At 41.7% G+C, this 17,405-nt stretch overlaps 1 protein-coding gene across 1 annotated transcript; it reads left to right on the top strand.

The window, feature by feature from the left end:
• Positions 1–716: 716 nt before the first annotated feature.
• LOC116888765 (guanine nucleotide-binding protein-like 3-like protein) lies at positions 717–16,111 on the top strand. Its single transcript, XM_032890057.1, has 7 exons — positions 717–819; positions 11,237–11,277; positions 11,921–12,028; positions 13,478–13,594; positions 14,395–14,478; positions 14,770–14,905; positions 15,741–16,111. The coding sequence occupies exons 1-7, from the start codon at positions 801–803 to the stop codon at positions 15,911–15,913; spliced, it is 678 nt and encodes a 225-aa protein (XP_032745948.1). The 5' UTR covers positions 717–800; the 3' UTR covers positions 15,914–16,111.
• The last annotated feature ends 1,294 nt before the right edge of the window (positions 16,112–17,405 follow it).

The raw sequence follows: 17,405 nt of genomic DNA on the forward strand, positions 1-17,405 counted from the left end.
ATACTACGTCATGGAAATAAACATAGCAGCCTTGCCCCTCATTGACAAAGGAGTAAAGAGACCTAGGCCCCACCTTCCCCAACAATTAAGAATTGACTGGACTAGGGTTCTCCCATGTAGCAGAGACACACATAGAGACATAGCCACTGTTTCTTTAGTCAGTGACCCAAGAACAGAGGGACAAATGACAAATCCTTCCTCCTCTTGCCAGGGTGTAGACCCTAGCCACATATGCAGGTGAGATATCCACCTTCTGACATTGATCATTGATTCAATCTATGCAGCCATAAGTAAGAATTCTGAGAACCTATTTCTCCAGGGTTGACTCCTGGGCTTTGTTCCCTTCCCCCTCTCGAAGGGTAGATGACATGCAGAAGCCCCTTCAAAAGAAATACACTATCACTCCACTTCATGAAGGAACGTGTCATTTGCTCTTCCCAGTGTGGTGGCGTTTAGCACTAGTCTTTTACCTGGGATATGATGCTACAAGTACCCATTAATTGTACTGGAGGTGTGGACTCCAGGAAGAGAGGTTCTGATCTATTTTTTCTTTGAGCGATAAAATACTTTTTTCCCTTGCATCTGCTAAGCCATATCAGGCTCTAGATCCAGAATATCCCATTCTCCTAATTTCCCAATTGTTTAGGGCTTCCTGATCACGTTCTGTGACATTTTATTTTGCCTTTAGGGGGCTTAAAGGAGAATTGTGGTTCCTGGGTCTATCTTCAAATTCTTGCTTCTGTTTCAACAGGAAGAAGCAGGCAGATTTGAACATCTCTTTTCGAGCTTCTCTGATCATCATGATGAAGCTTAGACACAGTGAGTTTCTTCTACTGCCCTTTCCAAATCCTAGACATTTAATAGTCATAGTATTTTTTCACAACAACTTTGCTGTCTTGTTTATTTATTTATGGGAGGTTGGCCTTGAACTTGCTGTGTAGCTGAGGCTGGTCTTGAACTCTTTTTCCCCCAATACAGGCTCATCGTGTGGCCCTGGCTGTCCTGGAACTCGATATGTAGGCAAGGTGGGCCTTAAATGCACAGAGATCCACCTGTCTGCCTCTGCCTCTGCCTCTGAGTGCTGGGATTATAGGCATGTTCCTCCACATGTGGTTGCGTTCCTTTGAGGCTAGCCTCAAAGCACTTATGGCCTCAAACTGTCTTATCGTCCTGTTTCAACCTCTCAAGTATTGGGACTGTAGAAGTATATTACTGTGCTCGGCTCACAATTTCAAAATTCCTCAGTACGTTTCTGCTCTAAGTCTGGATCTTTTACATACGATATCTTTTGTATTCTTGTAATTCCTTGTAGTTCTTGCTTCCATTTTTGTTTTATAAATGGGAAAATGGAGACCAGCAAGGTTAAGTGACTGAATCTGAGGTAAACAGCAGTTAATATCATGAGATGCTGCATAGTAGGCCCTAACCTCTGTCTTTATAACTTAGACCTTTCAGTTGATCCTGTAAGTTGCACCGGTTCTATGTTGGAGCCACATTGATTTCATCTCGCCCCTTTTTTAAATTAGCTGTGTAGCCTTGGCCAAGTCATTTAATTCCTTAACTCCATTTTCCTTATTTACAACACAGAGGTGATTAATTATAATGTCCACCATTTTGTATTTTGAGGATTTTTGTTGTTTTTGTTTGTTTTGTTGATTTCTGTTGTTCTGACAGAGAGTCTTTCCAGGTAGCCTGTGCTAGCTTTGAACTTGTCATCCTTGTGCCTGACTCCATCCCTGAATTGCTGGCTTTACAGCTGTCAGGAGGTACCACACCTGTCAAGAGGAATTTATTTTTGAGTCAATGTTTCATGTAGTTCAAGCTGGCCTCGAAGTCACTATGTAGTTGAAGAGGACATGGAACAGGATCCTCCTGTTTCCATCTCCTTAGGCCTAGGGTTAAAGGCTTTTGAAACCATGCCCAGTATAGTTATGTATGCGTGTATGTATATGTGTGTGCACTTGTGTGGTGTGGCACATGTGTGAGGTCAGTGACAACTTTGGTAATCAGTTCTTCCTTCTACCATGTATGCAGACCAAGGGATTGAACTCAGGTTGTTAAGCTTGATGACAGGTGTCTGTTTACTCGTGTCTTACAATATTTCTCACGCTGGCCTTCAAATGGCTGAGCACAAGCCATCCTTTCACCCTTGTCTCCTGAGTATCTGGAATGATGAAGAATTAATGAATGTAAACAAACGAAATGGTTAGAACAGTGCCTAGCACTATGAAAGCACTTTTGTAACTATATCCATTTCTGCATTTCTATTGGAGACTCTTTTCAAGACCTCTGGCAGATATAAAATCAGTGAGCATTCAAGTCTCTTCTGTAAAACAGAAGTATTGTCATCTAGCTTATACACATTTTCCTCTATATTTCTAGATTCCTTTGTAATAATCTGATACAATGTGAAGTACAAGTAAATGGTAGTTAGACATGTTTAGGGAATGGTGACAAATAATATCCGGTATAGATAGGTTTTTTTAAATTACATTAATTTATGAATGTTTGTGCCATGGTATACATGTGAAGGTCAGAGGACAGCTTTCAAGAGTGACCTTGTGGACCCCAAGGAACAAACTCAGATCATCAGGGTTTAGAGGCAAGTTCCTTTACCCACTGAGCCATCTTGCTGGCCCCTGGATGTAGTTATTGTTTCACAGTTAGTTGAGTCAATGGATTTATCACCTATATATAGAGAGCTAACTGTGCTATAAGTATTGGAGTAGAAATTATGAGACAGGTGTAGTACACACCTTTAATCCCAGCACTCAAGAGGCAGAGCCAGGCAACTCTGAGTTCAAGGCCAGCCTGGTGGTCCACAGAGTGAATTCCAGAACAGCTAGGACTATACAGAGAAATCTCTCTCTCTCTCTCTCTCTCTCTCTCTCTCTCTATATATATATATATATATATATATATATATATATATATATATTCATTCTAACACTCAGAAGACATAAGTAGGGAGAATTGTTGAAGTCTTAACTACATAGGAAATTGCAGCCAACTTAGATTATATAGCAAGAACTTGTTTCAAAATACTCTGCCAACATCCAGACTCTTGCTCCTTGGAATTTAGCCCCCTAAAAGATGCTGTCAGCACATTGCCTGATTTCTGAATGTTAGACATTTCTTAACTGAATCAGACCCAGTGGATGACTTGTTTTTCTTTCAGCCTTCAGAACTTGTGTCTTTCCTCTCTCTCATTTTTTAATTTCTTACTGTTTTCATTGAGGTAGCGTTTCACTCTATAGCCCAGGCAGTCTCAACACAGTATGTAAATAGCCTCAAACTTGCAGCAATTTTCCTACCTCTGCCTCCCAAGGGCTGAGATTACAGGCATGGGCTACCACACCCTGCTGGGGGAGTTTTAACGAGTAGATACATTTTCTGTAGTTCTGGGCATCAAAATCGGGGACCTTGTGTGAACTAGGCAAGTGATCTATAACTGAGCTTTATCCCCAGATAATTTTAGTTGAATAGTCTTCATTGGTTATTTAAAAGACAGAGTGTTTTATAATTTAAAAAGTTTACAGTAACCAGGCATGGTGATTCATACTTATAATCCCAGCATGCTGAAGACAGAGGCAGGATTACTGTAAATTTTAGGCCAACTTGAGTTGCATATTGAGTAATTCTCAAAAAAGAAAAAATCTGGGTTGAGGACTCAGCTTAGTGGATAAAGTGCCTTTCATGTAAGCATGAGGACTAGAGTTCAAATCCCTAGGACCCACATAATAGCTGGGCAGGCATGGTAGCCTCTTGTTATCCCTGTACCTCACAGAGGCAGTGATAGCAGTCCGTAGGGTTAGGTAACCATAGCCACATAAGTTAGTTCTGGGTTCAATTGAGAGACACTGCTCCAGTAAAGTGGAGAGGAACTGAAGAAGACATGTGATGTGAACTTTGGGCCTCCACATATATGCACATGTACCTCCATACCTACTTGGGGCCCCACACATGCAAACATACATGAGCAGTACATGGTTCATATCCACATTCACATGCAAAATAAGAAAGCAAATTATTAGCTGGATGTGGAAGTTAAGACCTGTAATTTCAGCACTTGAGATGCTAAATCAGTAGAACTGCTGTGGGTTTCAGGTATGTCTGGGATAAACAGTGAGACCCTATCAAAAAAACTCAAAAAGCCCCAAACCCAAAAACTTATAATTGCAAGTGTTGGTGGCAGGGGTTTTTAATCTGGAGGCATCCTGCTTGTCTGGCCCGTTGATAAATAAGCACTAGTAAAGGTATCCTGGTTGTACAACAGAGGGAAAGGAGCTGGCTGGATGTGTGAAGAATAAGTACAAGGTTTGAGGATCTAGGAGGTACATAAACCTGAAGATGGGAGAGAGGTGTCTGAGACTACTTTCAGAAGTTCAGGAAACTGCACGTGATGCCTCCTTTAGTCTAGTCATGAATGGATGGTTGGGTGATAGTTGGGTAAGGTAAAGGGTCAGTGTAATTGTGAAGATAAGGATTAGAGATAGGTAGGGTTAGCATTAGGGTTAGGGAAAAGGGAAGGGTTAGTGTTAGTGTTAGGTTATACTAAGTGTAAGGGAAGTGTTAGGGGACAGTTTTGTGTTTGGAATTGGTGTTGTTGTAGGGAAAGTGGTAGGGTATGGTTAACCGTAGGGGTAAGGGTAAGCTGAGAGTAAAGGTAAGTGTAAATGTAAGTTTAAGGTTAATAGTAGGGATGGGGAAGGGGTAGGGGTTAGGTTGGGGTTAGGCATACAGGTAAGGGTAGGTGAAGTGTAGGTTTAGGGGTAGGTGTAGGAGAGGTGGTAGGTGTATGTGTTGCAATTGGAATTGAGGTTGGGTCTGGTTTAGGGTAGGGTATGGGTAAAGTAAGAGGTAAGGATAAGTGTAAAGGTTGGGGTAGGGATTGGGATTGGGGTTGGTGTATTGAAAGGGCTAGGAGTAGCAGTGTGGTTAGTGGAAATCTTTAGATGTAAGGATACCAAGGAAGTGGGAAACCTAGGTTATTGGAAGGGCCACCTGGTGACCTCCAAGTGGGTGCTGATTGAACTTTGTTGGAAAACAAAGCTGTGAGCCACTGAACTTCAGGAAATGTGGAAAAGTGACTTTTCAGTGATAGACACAGCAGAATGGTAGGGACCCCAGAAGAGCAGCAGCGATTTTGTTGTACTTTTTGCTTTTTTAAAAAGAGGGGGAGATATAGTTCCAGTCTGACAATGGTGACTCTGGAGGATCCCTCCCATCCCTTCTGGGCTCAAGATTAATGTTCCAGAAAGAACATCCATCTTTTGAAAAATCTTACAAGTAAACCTTTGTTACTGGGAGAGCCAAGACTAAGGGTGGGCAGTTGGCCAGCTGTTCTGAGGAGAGGCTAAAGGCATCTAAGAGTGCGGATCACCTTTATATCGGAGTTCCAGAGGACATCAAGGTAAGTTAGATGCCAGGGAAGAGGAGGGAAGGGACAGATGAAGTCAGTGCATCTATGAGTATACAGGGACATTTGGGTGGGGAGAATATGGGAGATGAGAGATAAATTAAGGGGCAAGTCTGTGTATACTGATGTGAGAGTTGATGATTTTAGGTCCAGAAATTAGTAGATGCAGGAATTAAAATTTAGATGGTGTATACCTGCATCTCCAGCTACTGGGGAGACTGAGGCAGCAGGATTGCTTGAGCCAGAGTTTCAGACCCATCTGGACAACATAGTAAGACTCACCTCTCTAAAATAAAACAGTTTTTCAAAATCATATATATAGGTAGGTGTTATGGCAGAGTAAGACGCCAATCTTTCAGCTACATAGTGGTGGATGTTTTCCCGAGGAAACTAGTAAAGCCAGAGTGACCAGATGATCCTGTGTGCTGAGTGGTGACTGACTCTGTCCCCTTTCCCCTTTTTGTCCTCCTACTCTTTCTTTTCCTCTTTGAAGTGGGTGCTTTCCTTTGATTGATGTCTTTTCTTTCATTGCTTGTCTATATCCAGTGCTAGGGCTCCTTTGTCAAGGAAGTCAGGGATGTGGAGGTTGTAAAAATACTGAGACCTAGTTCATTCTAGCTATCACTTTCCTTTCTGTTGCAACAATGTACTTTGGAAGTAAAGACTTGAGGTCTATTTTGTTGCTATTTTCAGGTGGGGGACATTGTTGGGTTTGCTGGCTCATACCTGTGTTCACAGCGTTTGGGAAGCTTAGGCAGTAAGATTGTTGCAAGTTCAATACTAGTCTGGGCTACATAATGAGACTGTTGCTATGGCAACGAATATTCTGGTCAGATTTCTACCATCTGGTTATATATTGTTTCCTCTAACTTCCTACTTTTAGCTAAACTGGTAACAACACACGTTACCCGAGTTAAATAATAGCTCTTTTGTTTCTACTCATTCAGAGTAAGACTTGTAGCATATTTTGTGTGGTTGATTTTTTTTCTGGTGCCCATTTCTTGACTCTTGGAGTTTGTTGAGTTTGATGTCTTAGTTCTGAGCTAGTAACTTAGGATTTTCTTCCTGGGTTTTAAGTTAGAGTTCTCAGCCATGTCAGCAATTAATCAAAATTTTATCAATGTCCAGTTTAACCCTATTTTGTTTGGTTTACTTTGCAGCCTTTATTCAGACTTAATTTTGTTTTTTATCTCCTGTTCCTCCCTTTTCCTCTTCTTCCTACCCCACCCTCACTTGGACCTTGAACATGTTGAATACATTTCTACAAAAGTCCCTAATTTTTATTTTTTGGCAGTAGTTTTCCAAGGAAGGAAATATTTTTACATAAAAGTGATCAGATAGAAGAACTTGGTTGGAACGTAATTAGCCCCTTTCTTCAGGACTTAACTGAACTTCCTAATTTAATGCTTTAACCTTGAAACATTTTGTGTGCCCATATGATGTCACAAGTAAAAGGTTTACACTGGGAAATTTTGTCATGTACACAGAATTATTGAAAATTGCATTGAGTCTGAAACATAAATGAATCTCATAGTTTAATTTAGCTCTATTCTCCCAAGACATTTCTTTTTTTTTTTTTTTTCTTCTCAACAGCCTTTATTGCAGGACCACCTCATGCTGATACGGGGACCGACATTTCTTTTTTTAAATATAATTTCATTCTTTTCTTTTTTTTTTTTCTTTTTTTTTCGGAGCTGGGGACCGAACCCAGGGCCTTGTGCTTGCTAGGCAAGCGCTCTACCACTGAGCTAAATCCCCAACCCCGAAAAGAAACTTTTAAAAATTATTTATTTTATTTATATGAGTACACTGTAGCTGTCTTCAGACACACCAGAAGAGGGCATCAGCTCCCATTGCAGATGGTTGTGAGCCACCATGTGGTTGCTGGGATTTGAACTCAGGACCTGGAAGACCAGTCAGTGCTCTTAACCACTGAGCCATCTATCCAGCCAAAGACATTTCTTTCTTTCTTTCTTTTTTTTTAAGATTTATTTATTTTATGTATGTAAGTACACTGTAGCTGTCTTCAGACACATCAGAAGAGGCATCAGATCTCATTACAGATGGTTGTGAGCCACCATGTGGTTGCTTGGATTTGATCTCAGGACCTTTGGAAGAGCAGTCAATGCTCTTAACCACTGAGCCATCTCTTCAGCCCAAGACATTTCTTTGTTTTTCTTTTGAAACAATGTTTTAAGTTGCCCAGACTGACCTTGAACTCACTATATAGCCAAGGAGGGATTTCTGGTTCTGCCTACACCTCCCGAGGGCTGATATAACAGATGTGCAACATCATGGTGTTTTTTGTAGTGTTAGGTAGAGAACCCAGGTGTTACCTCTCAATTTTCTTTTTTTTTTTTTTTTTGGTTCTTTTTTTTCGGAGCTGGGGACCCGAACCCAGGGCCTTAAGCTTGCCTGAGCAAAGCGCTCTACCACTGAGCTAAATCCCCAACCCCACCTCTCAATTTTCTTAATGTTGGTGAAAAGGAACAGCTGCAGCCGAGAGACACTGGGTTATCGAAAACACTGAGGAACTAGGCCAACTGTATGGATGTGTTGACATTAGAGTGGAAACATGCAAGAGTTTTAAGATAGGCATGTGGCTATGCTTATGTATCTACAGGGAATGAAAAAATATGGTTACCAACAAAACTTATAAAGACTAGATCTGACTACTAAGACACCATCTAATACAACTGACTTTCCAAAGAGTCCTTAAGTTTCCATTTCACCCAGGGCTTTATGCAAGTGTTGTATCAACTGACTTATATCCGCAGCTCTTCCCTTTGATATTCAATTGTTTATATATAAATATTCCAAACTAGGAAAATCAAAATCTGACTCACTTCTGAAGAAAACTGTTTTGGATAAGAGGTATCCCAACCATAGTGGCCTTGCTGTTAACTATTCAGAGTCTGCTTCCTTTTGTTGGGAACTTTGATTTGGACACTTGTAAAAGTTTTTTGTCTCTTCTCCTTCCTCCCCCTTTTTCCTTTTTTTTTTTTTTTTTCAATGGGTTTCTCCATGTAGCTGACTGCCCTGGAACTTAGTCTGGTAGACCAGGCTGGCGTCAGAACTTGGAGATCCACTTGCTGCTACCTCTCAAGTGCTGGGATTAAAGGCATCATTGCCTGGCTTTCTTTTTGGAGATGGGGTTTCTCTGTAGCAGCCTGGTTGTCCCTAGAACTCCTGTGTGTGTATGTCCCAGGCTGGCTGAACTCTGAGATCCATCTGCAGGATTTGGCGCAGCCTCTGTTTCTGAGTGCCATTGTTCCCAACCCTTCTTTTCTCTTTATTCATGGAGTTCAGAAATTTTGTCAGGTATACTAGGATGGATTTTGTTGTTGGTAAACTTTCTCTTAGTTTGGCACTCCTGGGGATAGAACCCAGGTCATTGTATGCTGAGCATTTAGTCCATTACTGAACACATTCCCAGAGCCCACTGTCTTAGGTTTTTATTGCTGTGATAAAACACTATTACCAAAATGAAATGTTGGAAGAAATGCAGTATTTCAGTTTACATGTTCTAATCCACATCCATCTTCGAAGGAAGTCAGGACAGAAATTCAAGACAGGACCTGGAGGCAAAAAACTTAAATAAAGGCCATGGAAGAAATTGCTGTTTATTGACGTGTTCACAGTCCAGGGATCAAAGACATTGACCGACCACCAACTTTAAAAAAAAGCAGTTTAATATATTTTAACAGCAAATGGATAAAACAATACAAAAGACAGACAACATACTTTGCATGTAGAACAACTCAGAAAAGTACAGTGAATGAATAGAATCTACTGTCTGATAAAAATGCTACAAACACTATTTGGTTGCAATCAATAAGACATTGACTTTTTTTAAAAAAACCCAAATGCTGGCATTGTCTAGAAAAATTTAACAGGTTTATTTAGAATTGTTTTAAAGTTGCTGTTGAAATGTGTTCACTGAAACATTTTGCTTATATTAATGCTTTACATCTTCTGTTTATATTTAAAAAAATTCACACACAAAAATAAACTGAGAATACTTGATTCTGTCCCCTGTATTTCCCCTCACAATCATATACTTATAGACCTTTTGACCCTATGGAAAACAAATCTAACATTCAGAACTACTGATAACAGGAAGAGGAGAATTTTTTTGAGATTGAAATGTTTCCCCTCACATTGAACTCTTAAGCACTTACTCCGAATATGCAGCATGCTAGCTGTATATTTTTTGATAATAATTGTTACATGTTTGGCATGGATAGCACATAGGTTGGTATCTTCATAAAGGCCAACTCCTCCAAATATAATGGTGACAAATTGTGGTGTGGATGTGGGGAGAGGTGAGCATTTATTCACTGCTGGTAGGAGTGTAATCTGGTACAGCCAATTCAGAAGTCAGCATGAAGGTTCCTTAGACACCTAAGAATAGATCTGCCACATTTTATGGCACACACTTTACATAATGTACATTCTTATTCAACTGAATGTATTTTCATTCATATTTTTAATAAAGTTACTAGGAGATATTTTGAACTTACAAAAAAAAAAAAAAGAGCCAATCAAAAAGGCTTCTCTTGCCTCCTGCAAAACACCAATAGCTGCACTCTGGAAGCGCACATTTGTCTTGAAGTCCTGAGCAGTTTTTTGCACCAGATGCTGAAAACAGAAGTTCAGTGGACTTCTGTTAGTATCTGATTTCATAGAGCACCACAGTACCGGGCCTGTAACACGATGAGGTTTCTTCATCCTCAGTAGAGGGCGCACTCTTCTGAGGGGCTTTTGTTCCCAGTTGTTTCCTAGTAGCTATATAGAAAGTCTTCTTTGAAGGAGCTGTGCTAAGGGCACCTGCTTCTTTATCCTCCTCCTTTGGCTGGCATTAGAGTGTCTAACCTGGACCACCAGCCTAGGGATGGCACCGCCTACAATGGGCTGCACCCTCTTCCATCAATCACTAAGAAAATGCCCCACGGGCCAGTCTTATAGAGAAATTTTCTCAGGTGAAGTTCCCTTTTCTCCAGCTTGTGTCAGTTTGGCCAGAAGACCAACCAGGCACCCATGTTTTAATTGATGCTCTGTGTACCTTTCCATTCTGAAACCATAAACTTATCTTCAAGGTAAAGAATTTTAATCTGTCATTAACAAATACTTGATTCTCTATTTGTACCTTTTCTTTTTCAAGAATTCTGTTTTTGAAGATTAGTTTCTACATTTTCTAGTTTTATTCTCATTTATAATTTCTTTTCTTTGGAATTTTATTCCAAATAACCCCCCCCCACTGTCTTCTATTTTGAATCATTATTTATGGGTGAAATTCCACTGTGGCAGAGAAGTCATGGAGGGGAAAGCGGGATGCAGCTGTCATATGGTCACTGTGGTTAGGAAATGGAGACAGATGAATGCTGGTGCTCAGCTGCCTTCTGTCTTTTTAACCCTCTGATTCAGTCTGGGACTCTAGTCCATGGGATGATGTTTTTATCTCCAACCTCTCTGGAGATACCCTGAGGGACACACCCAAAGGCGTGTTTCACAGTCCTCCTAAGCAGGACTTTGGGCATGTTGAGGAGAGGTATTAACAAACACACATTCAGGTCACTTGAGAGAATTTCATTAAGAATTTATGGAGTTTACACTGACATAATTCTCAAAATATTGTACCTAGTTACTTCCTCTTGACACGTGCTGGTTTTTGCCATCTACAGCTCCATCTTATGCTGGATCTAGACAGACTTGGCATCTGAGGCGTCTAAATTTCCTAGTTGGCCTGGCTTTCTGATTAAACCATTAACAGACATTGGGTAGTGGGTGATTGCAATTCTCTTTCTGTCTTTTCAGAAAACAAAAAACCAGGTAAAGGTTCTAAAGGCTGTAAGAAGGTAAGTGGGCCTTACGTTCAGATGAGGTGTGTGTATTGTTGGGAGTCAGCTTAGTTATTGGGAGACTGGTCATAGGGATGAACAAATCTGGCTGACTTTTTTTTTCCTCACTCCTTTTGGCTGTAGGAAAGTTACCTGAATATCTGAAGGTTTTGTGTGTGTGTGTGTGTGTGTGTGTGTGTGTGTGTGTGTGTGTGTAAGCCATATACTGCTTTGTGTGTGCTTGGTTTACATGTAAGGGATTATTGTCGTCCCTCTGTACTTTTGTAGTGGTGGGTATTGAACCATACTGAGCCTTGAGCATACTGGGCAAGTGTTCTACCACTGAGCCACATACCCTCAGCCCCAAAATTTGCATTTTTGACCAGTTCTCAGGGCTTGTTGCCCTGGGTCCCAAGACCTCATTTTGTGAGCTGTTTGTCAAGAAAGGTTTCTCTTTGGTCTTGGAAAACCTTCCTGACTTCCCTTGTCCCTATCACTTTCCTCTCAGTTCCTGTCTGGTTAGAAGAGAAGGGCCTCACCCTAGCTAGACAAGCAGATTTCAGTCCTCATCCAGACTATCTTCCCTGCTCCTCTGGGTGGGAGGTGGTTTCCATGGATTCAATAACTGTGTTTATTTTTTCTTTTCTTGCTTGGCAACCAGCCCGCAAGGCAAAATGGGAAGAAAGTAACGTCCAGACCATCATCTGCTCCCCAGATTGTTCATGGCAATGACCATGCCAGTCGGGAGGCCGAATTAAAGAAGAAAAGGGTGAGCCTTTTTTGTCTTTGGGGAATGATGGCCTGGCTTGAATCTCAGGTCTGCATAGTATTCCGAGGAAGGGCAGGGGTTCTTGATGCTCTTCATTCTTAGGGTAGGGAGAGTGAGACTGGTCATCGTGGTACTGGTTTTACTTTTCTCATTTGCTCACCTCGTTCTGCCCTTCCAGTTCGTTGCTGTCTGCCTTATGTTCCCATTGATCCACCAAAACCTCTGCTGCTGGCCTCCTCTACACCTCCTGTCTCACGTTCACCACCTTAGAGCTTTCACATGTTGTTTCCTTAGAGCACTCACATGTTGTCTTTGTAGTTTCCCACTCCTCTGTGTGTCTGGATGGCTCTCTCCTCTGTGACTAGCCTTTTGCAGTCTTTTGCTGCTTTCTTCATGTTTCCTTTGTTAGGCAGGATCTTGCTTTGTTGCCCAAGATGGTCTTGAGTGTTTGGGTGTGTGAAATCCTATCTTAAACTCTGAGTAGCTGTGGCTACAGGTATGCGCCAGTTTAGCAGCTCCCTCTATCTGCCTGGTACATCCTATGGCCTTGTTCTTGTTTGGACTTAAGTGTTTTCCTCTCAGAGTGCTTCTCTCTCTCTCTTTCTCAGGTACTCTTTTTTATTTTTGTCCTTTTATTATTTTTAATTTTTAATAATTATTATTTCGAGACTGAGTTTTTTTGTATAACAGCCCTGGCAGTCATGGAAATCACTCAAGTCTGGTCTTGAGCTCATAGAGGTCCACCAGCCTCTGCCTCCGGAGCGCTGGGATTAAAGGTGTGCACAACCAGTACTCAGCACTTTTAGTAATTTTTTAAAATTTAAAAAAAAATTAATTGGATAGTTTATTTCTTTATATTTCAAATGTTATCACCTCTTTCTGTTTCCCCTCCGACTTTTAGTAATTTTTAAAATACACTGTATTTTTTTATTTGTGGTGGTGGTGGAAGGGGGCAAATGCAAGCTTGAATGTGCCATGGTCCATATGTAGAAGTTAGAGGGCAACCTGTGGCAATTGCTTTTCTCCTTCCAGTATAGATTCGAGGGATTAAACTTAGACTGTCAGGCTTGAATGGCAAGCCTTTCTATCGATGGAGCCACCTTGCTAGCCCCCTCCCCTTTTAATTTTTAGACTTGCTTGGATGATATTGGGTCTTGCTATGTACTCTGGCTGGCCTGGTAGCCTAGAGTTCACTATGTAGTCCTGGCTGGCCGGCCTTGATCTGATAATGGCAATTCTCCTGCCTCAACCTCTCAAGTTGCTGGATTTAGAGTTGTGTGTATTCCCTGCTCTTTTAATTTTTCTCTGCCACCCTCCTTCCCTTAGTCTCATTTTTCTTCTCTGGCATTTTTGCTCTCTTATCTGTCCCTTTCCTTCTATCCCCACTTCTTCCCTCCTATGTCCTACAGACCTACCCAGATCCAGTCACAGTGTGTGCTTGTTTGGTAGGTTGAAGAGATGAGGGAGAAGCAGCAGGTTGCTCGGGAGCAAGAGAGACAAAGACACAGGACCATGGAGAGCTATTGTCAGGATGTCCTGAAACGTCAGCAGGAGTTTGAACAAAAGGTAAGAAAGCAGTTTTTATTGCTGGCTGGGATTGAAGTGGATTTGCTGTTTTGCTGTAAAGGAAGAAATAGCCACATAGTAACCCTTTGTTTCAAGGAACAGGAAAAGAGTAAAAGAAAGGGTATAAGGTCAGGAGAGGAAAGGGATGAGTGCAGAGAAGGACACCAACTGGGAGAGAGAGGTAAGAGAAGAGGGAGGGAGGGGGCCCTTTGCAGCAGATGTGCCCACAGATGTGAAGAATGCCTCTCCCAAGTTTGAGCCTAAAGATGGAATGGCAGTGGGACTAGGGAGCAGGAGAGGTATGACTGGGGCATGTGGCAGGAAGGAGCATGGGAAAGGAGGACTAAGAGACAAAGGTGTGTCTCGATTTTCTCCTGGGTCTCTTTCTGTTTCTGGCATCTGTTGTCTTACAAACACAATATGCACTTGCAGCTCCCACGCCCTCAGTGGCTTGGAGTAAATGATTTCTTTCCTGGTCCCATGTGCCTCATGCATTGTTTTTTCACACTTTCTTCTTGTTTCCTGCTTAACCCCCTTGTGACCAAGCAGGCCTCTGCCTGGTGCTCACATGGAGTCAGTTCTATCTTTCCACTGTGGTTCCAGGGATTGAACTCACATCCTCAGACTTCACAGCAAGTGCATTTAGTAGGTGAACCATGGTTGGCCTGGTCAGTGTTCCTTTTAGGTGATCTGGGACTCCCTTTTGTGCTCCAACTTCCGGTGTTTTTCAAAAGTCTTTGCTTCTTTCTTCTCCCTCCCTACTTGTCCCTGTTTACCCTAGGCTGTTTTCTTTTTTACAGGAAGAAGTTTTGCAGGAATTAAATATGTTTCCTCAGTTGGATGATGAGGCCACAAGGAAGGCCTATTATAAGGAATTCCGGAAGGTAGGAGGATTCATTTCCCCCTTTTCTTTGTTTTAGATAAGATCTTATTTTTTAGTCTAGGCTAACCTAGAACTTGCTAGATCCCAGCCTGTCCTGAACTTGCAATCCTGCTTCATCAAGTGCTGGCATTATATGCTTGAGTTGTGTAACAAGTATCCATTTCTTAAAGCCTTTTGGTGAGGACTCCAGTTTATTTCAATTTCTTCTTTCTGTTTTTTTTTTTCTAACTGAACTGGTGACTACAACCCCATCTGTTCTCAACATTCTTTCCCTGTATTCTCTGTCCTGCAGGTGGTAGAGTACTCTGATGTGATTCTGGAAGTCCTAGATGCCAGAGACCCATTGGGCTGCCGGTGTTTCCAGATGGAGGAGACTGTCCTCCGTGCAGAAGGCAACAAGAAGCTGGTCTTGGTCTTGAATAAGATAGGTAGGTTTTGGAAGGGTTGGGTAAGGCAGGGAAGGGTTAAGCTAAGGCTAGCTCAGTTAGGTGCTGAGACCTAGCAACTCAGTGGCATTCAGAATAGTCATTCATAGTAGGAATTTTTGTTCAAATTTCGAAAGTCAGAAATATCATCTGATATATACACATAGAGAGTATAACATGGGTGGGGGGCTAGAGTCTGAATTACCTTTTAGCCCCCTTTCCTTGCAATTTTGAGCCAGTTTAATACCTGGTCATTCTTAGAGACCTGTCCCCACAGACTGGAACTCAAAGACGAGGGCAAGGACATGGCTTGGGACTCATTGAAGGTTTAGTCTTATCCTACAGTTGCTATTTTCTTTGGGATACCACACAGGCCATATCATTCCCAAGAACTTCTATTTCTCAAACAGTAAAGAGGGTCATGAACAGCTCAGTCTCATAGCTTTTTTGTGAGAATTAATGCAGAGCTTGGTATATAATCCACTCATCACAAATGATACCCATTCTGGGTGATGGCTTTTCTTGACACTTATCCTGGCCTAGAATGATTGGGAAGGAAGTGGGAATGAAATCTTTTTGCACCTTGACATGGAATGGGGTGGCTGGGACAAAACTACTTCTTTACATATTTTCTTGAAGAGAATAAACCTCAGGGATGGCCAGCTGGCCCTGTGGATCAAATTGTCCTTTGTAATTCCATCCTGGGACTAGGCAGGATCAGTTCAGGCAAGAGGAGAAATCTGTTAGCAGGAGGTGGACCTAGACATGGGCGTGTGGCTTGGGGGAAGCCATCAAAGTACTGAATCTTACAAGTTGTGGCTGTTTCTATTTCTCTAAGACCTGGTTCCCAAGGAGATTGTGGAAAAGTGGCTGGAATACCTTCGCAATGAACTGCCGACTGTGGCTTTCAAGGCCAGCACACAGCATCATCAGGTCAAAAACTTGGTAAGCTTTAAGTTACGGTGTCTAGCCTCTTCCATTGTGGTTTGGGGCCATGGTTGTAGGTGTTAAGATTTGGATTGGGCTTTCAAGTTTGAGGTATTTTCTCTAGTGGGTGACTTGTTAATTTTTATTCCAACTTCTTCCTGTGTTATTGCCCTTCAGAAAGCATGCTTTTCTCCACCTGTGAGGGTGTAATGATGCATGCTATCTATAAAAGGTCTGGAAAATAGAGTTAACTACTTCTTAACTCTTCAAAAATGTCCATTTCCCTCCTCTATAAAATAAGACATAGGAGGTTGGAGAGATGATGATTTAGTGGTTAAGAGTTCTTCTGTTCTTCTGGAGGACCCAGGTTTAGTAGCCAGCATCCACATGGTGCTCCCAACCATCTATAACTTCAGTTCCAGTTCTTTTCACATCTCCAGATAATAGGCATGCATGAGGCACACAGGCATATACACACAAAATACTCATAGCAAAAAATAAATAAATTTTTTCTGTTTTGTTTTTCTGAGGCAGGGTTTCCTTGTGTAGCTTTGGCTGTCCTGGAATTGGCTGGACCAGGCTGGCCTTGAAATTAAAGATTTTTCTTTTCTGTATCCTGAGTGCTGAGATTAAAGGTGTATGCCACAATCACAATTTTAATAAATAAATAAATAAATAAATAAATAAATAAATAAATAAATCTATCTTTAAAAAAAACAAAACAAAACAAGGGTTGGGGATTTAGCTCAGTGGTAGAGCGCTTGCCTAGCAAGCGCAAGGCCCTGGGTTCAGTCCCCAGCTCCGAAAAAAAGAAAAGAAAACAAAACAAAACAAAAAACCAAAACCAGGTGGTGGTGGGCTCAGGCCTTTAATCTCAGCAATCTGGAGGCAGAGGCAGATGTTTATCTGAGTTTGAGGCTAGCCTGGTCTATAGAGTGAGTTCCAGGACAGCCAGGACTACACAGAAACCTTGCCTTAAAAAAAAAAAAAAACCAAGAAACACAAAACAAAACTCCAAACAAGGCATAGTACGTCCTATTGATATCAATATAGAAATGTAAAATATTAAGGTATTATAGTGGCATTGGTTGTTTTGGGGGAGGTAAATTGGTTACTGGGGGCCAAGCTTTTCAGTTTTGCACTATTCTTTTTTTTCCATCTTTATTAAAATGAGTATTTCTTATTTACATTTCAAATGTTATTCCCTTTCTCGGGTTCCATGCCAACATCCCCCTAGGCCCTCCCCTTCCCATTCTATATGGGTGCTCCCCTTCTAAACATTCCCCCATTACCCTCCCCCCGCAAGAATCCCATTCACTGGGGGTTCAGTCTTGGCAGGACCAAGGGCTTCCCCTTCCACTGGTGCTCTTATTAGGCTATTCATTGCTACCTATGAGGTCAGAGTCCAGGGTCAGTCCATGTATAGTCTTTAGGTAGTGGCTTAGTCCCTGGAAGCTCTGGTTGCTTGGCATTGTTGTACATATGGGGTCTCAAGCCCCTTCAAGCTCTTCCAGTTCTTTCTCTGATTCCTTCAACGGGGGTCCTATTCTCAGTTCAGTGGTTTGCTGCTGGCATT

This window comes from Rattus rattus, chromosome X (genome assembly GCF_011064425.1).
Source record: "Rattus rattus isolate New Zealand chromosome X, Rrattus_CSIRO_v1, whole genome shotgun sequence".
NCBI classification, from domain to species: Eukaryota; Metazoa; Chordata; class Mammalia; order Rodentia; family Muridae; genus Rattus; species Rattus rattus.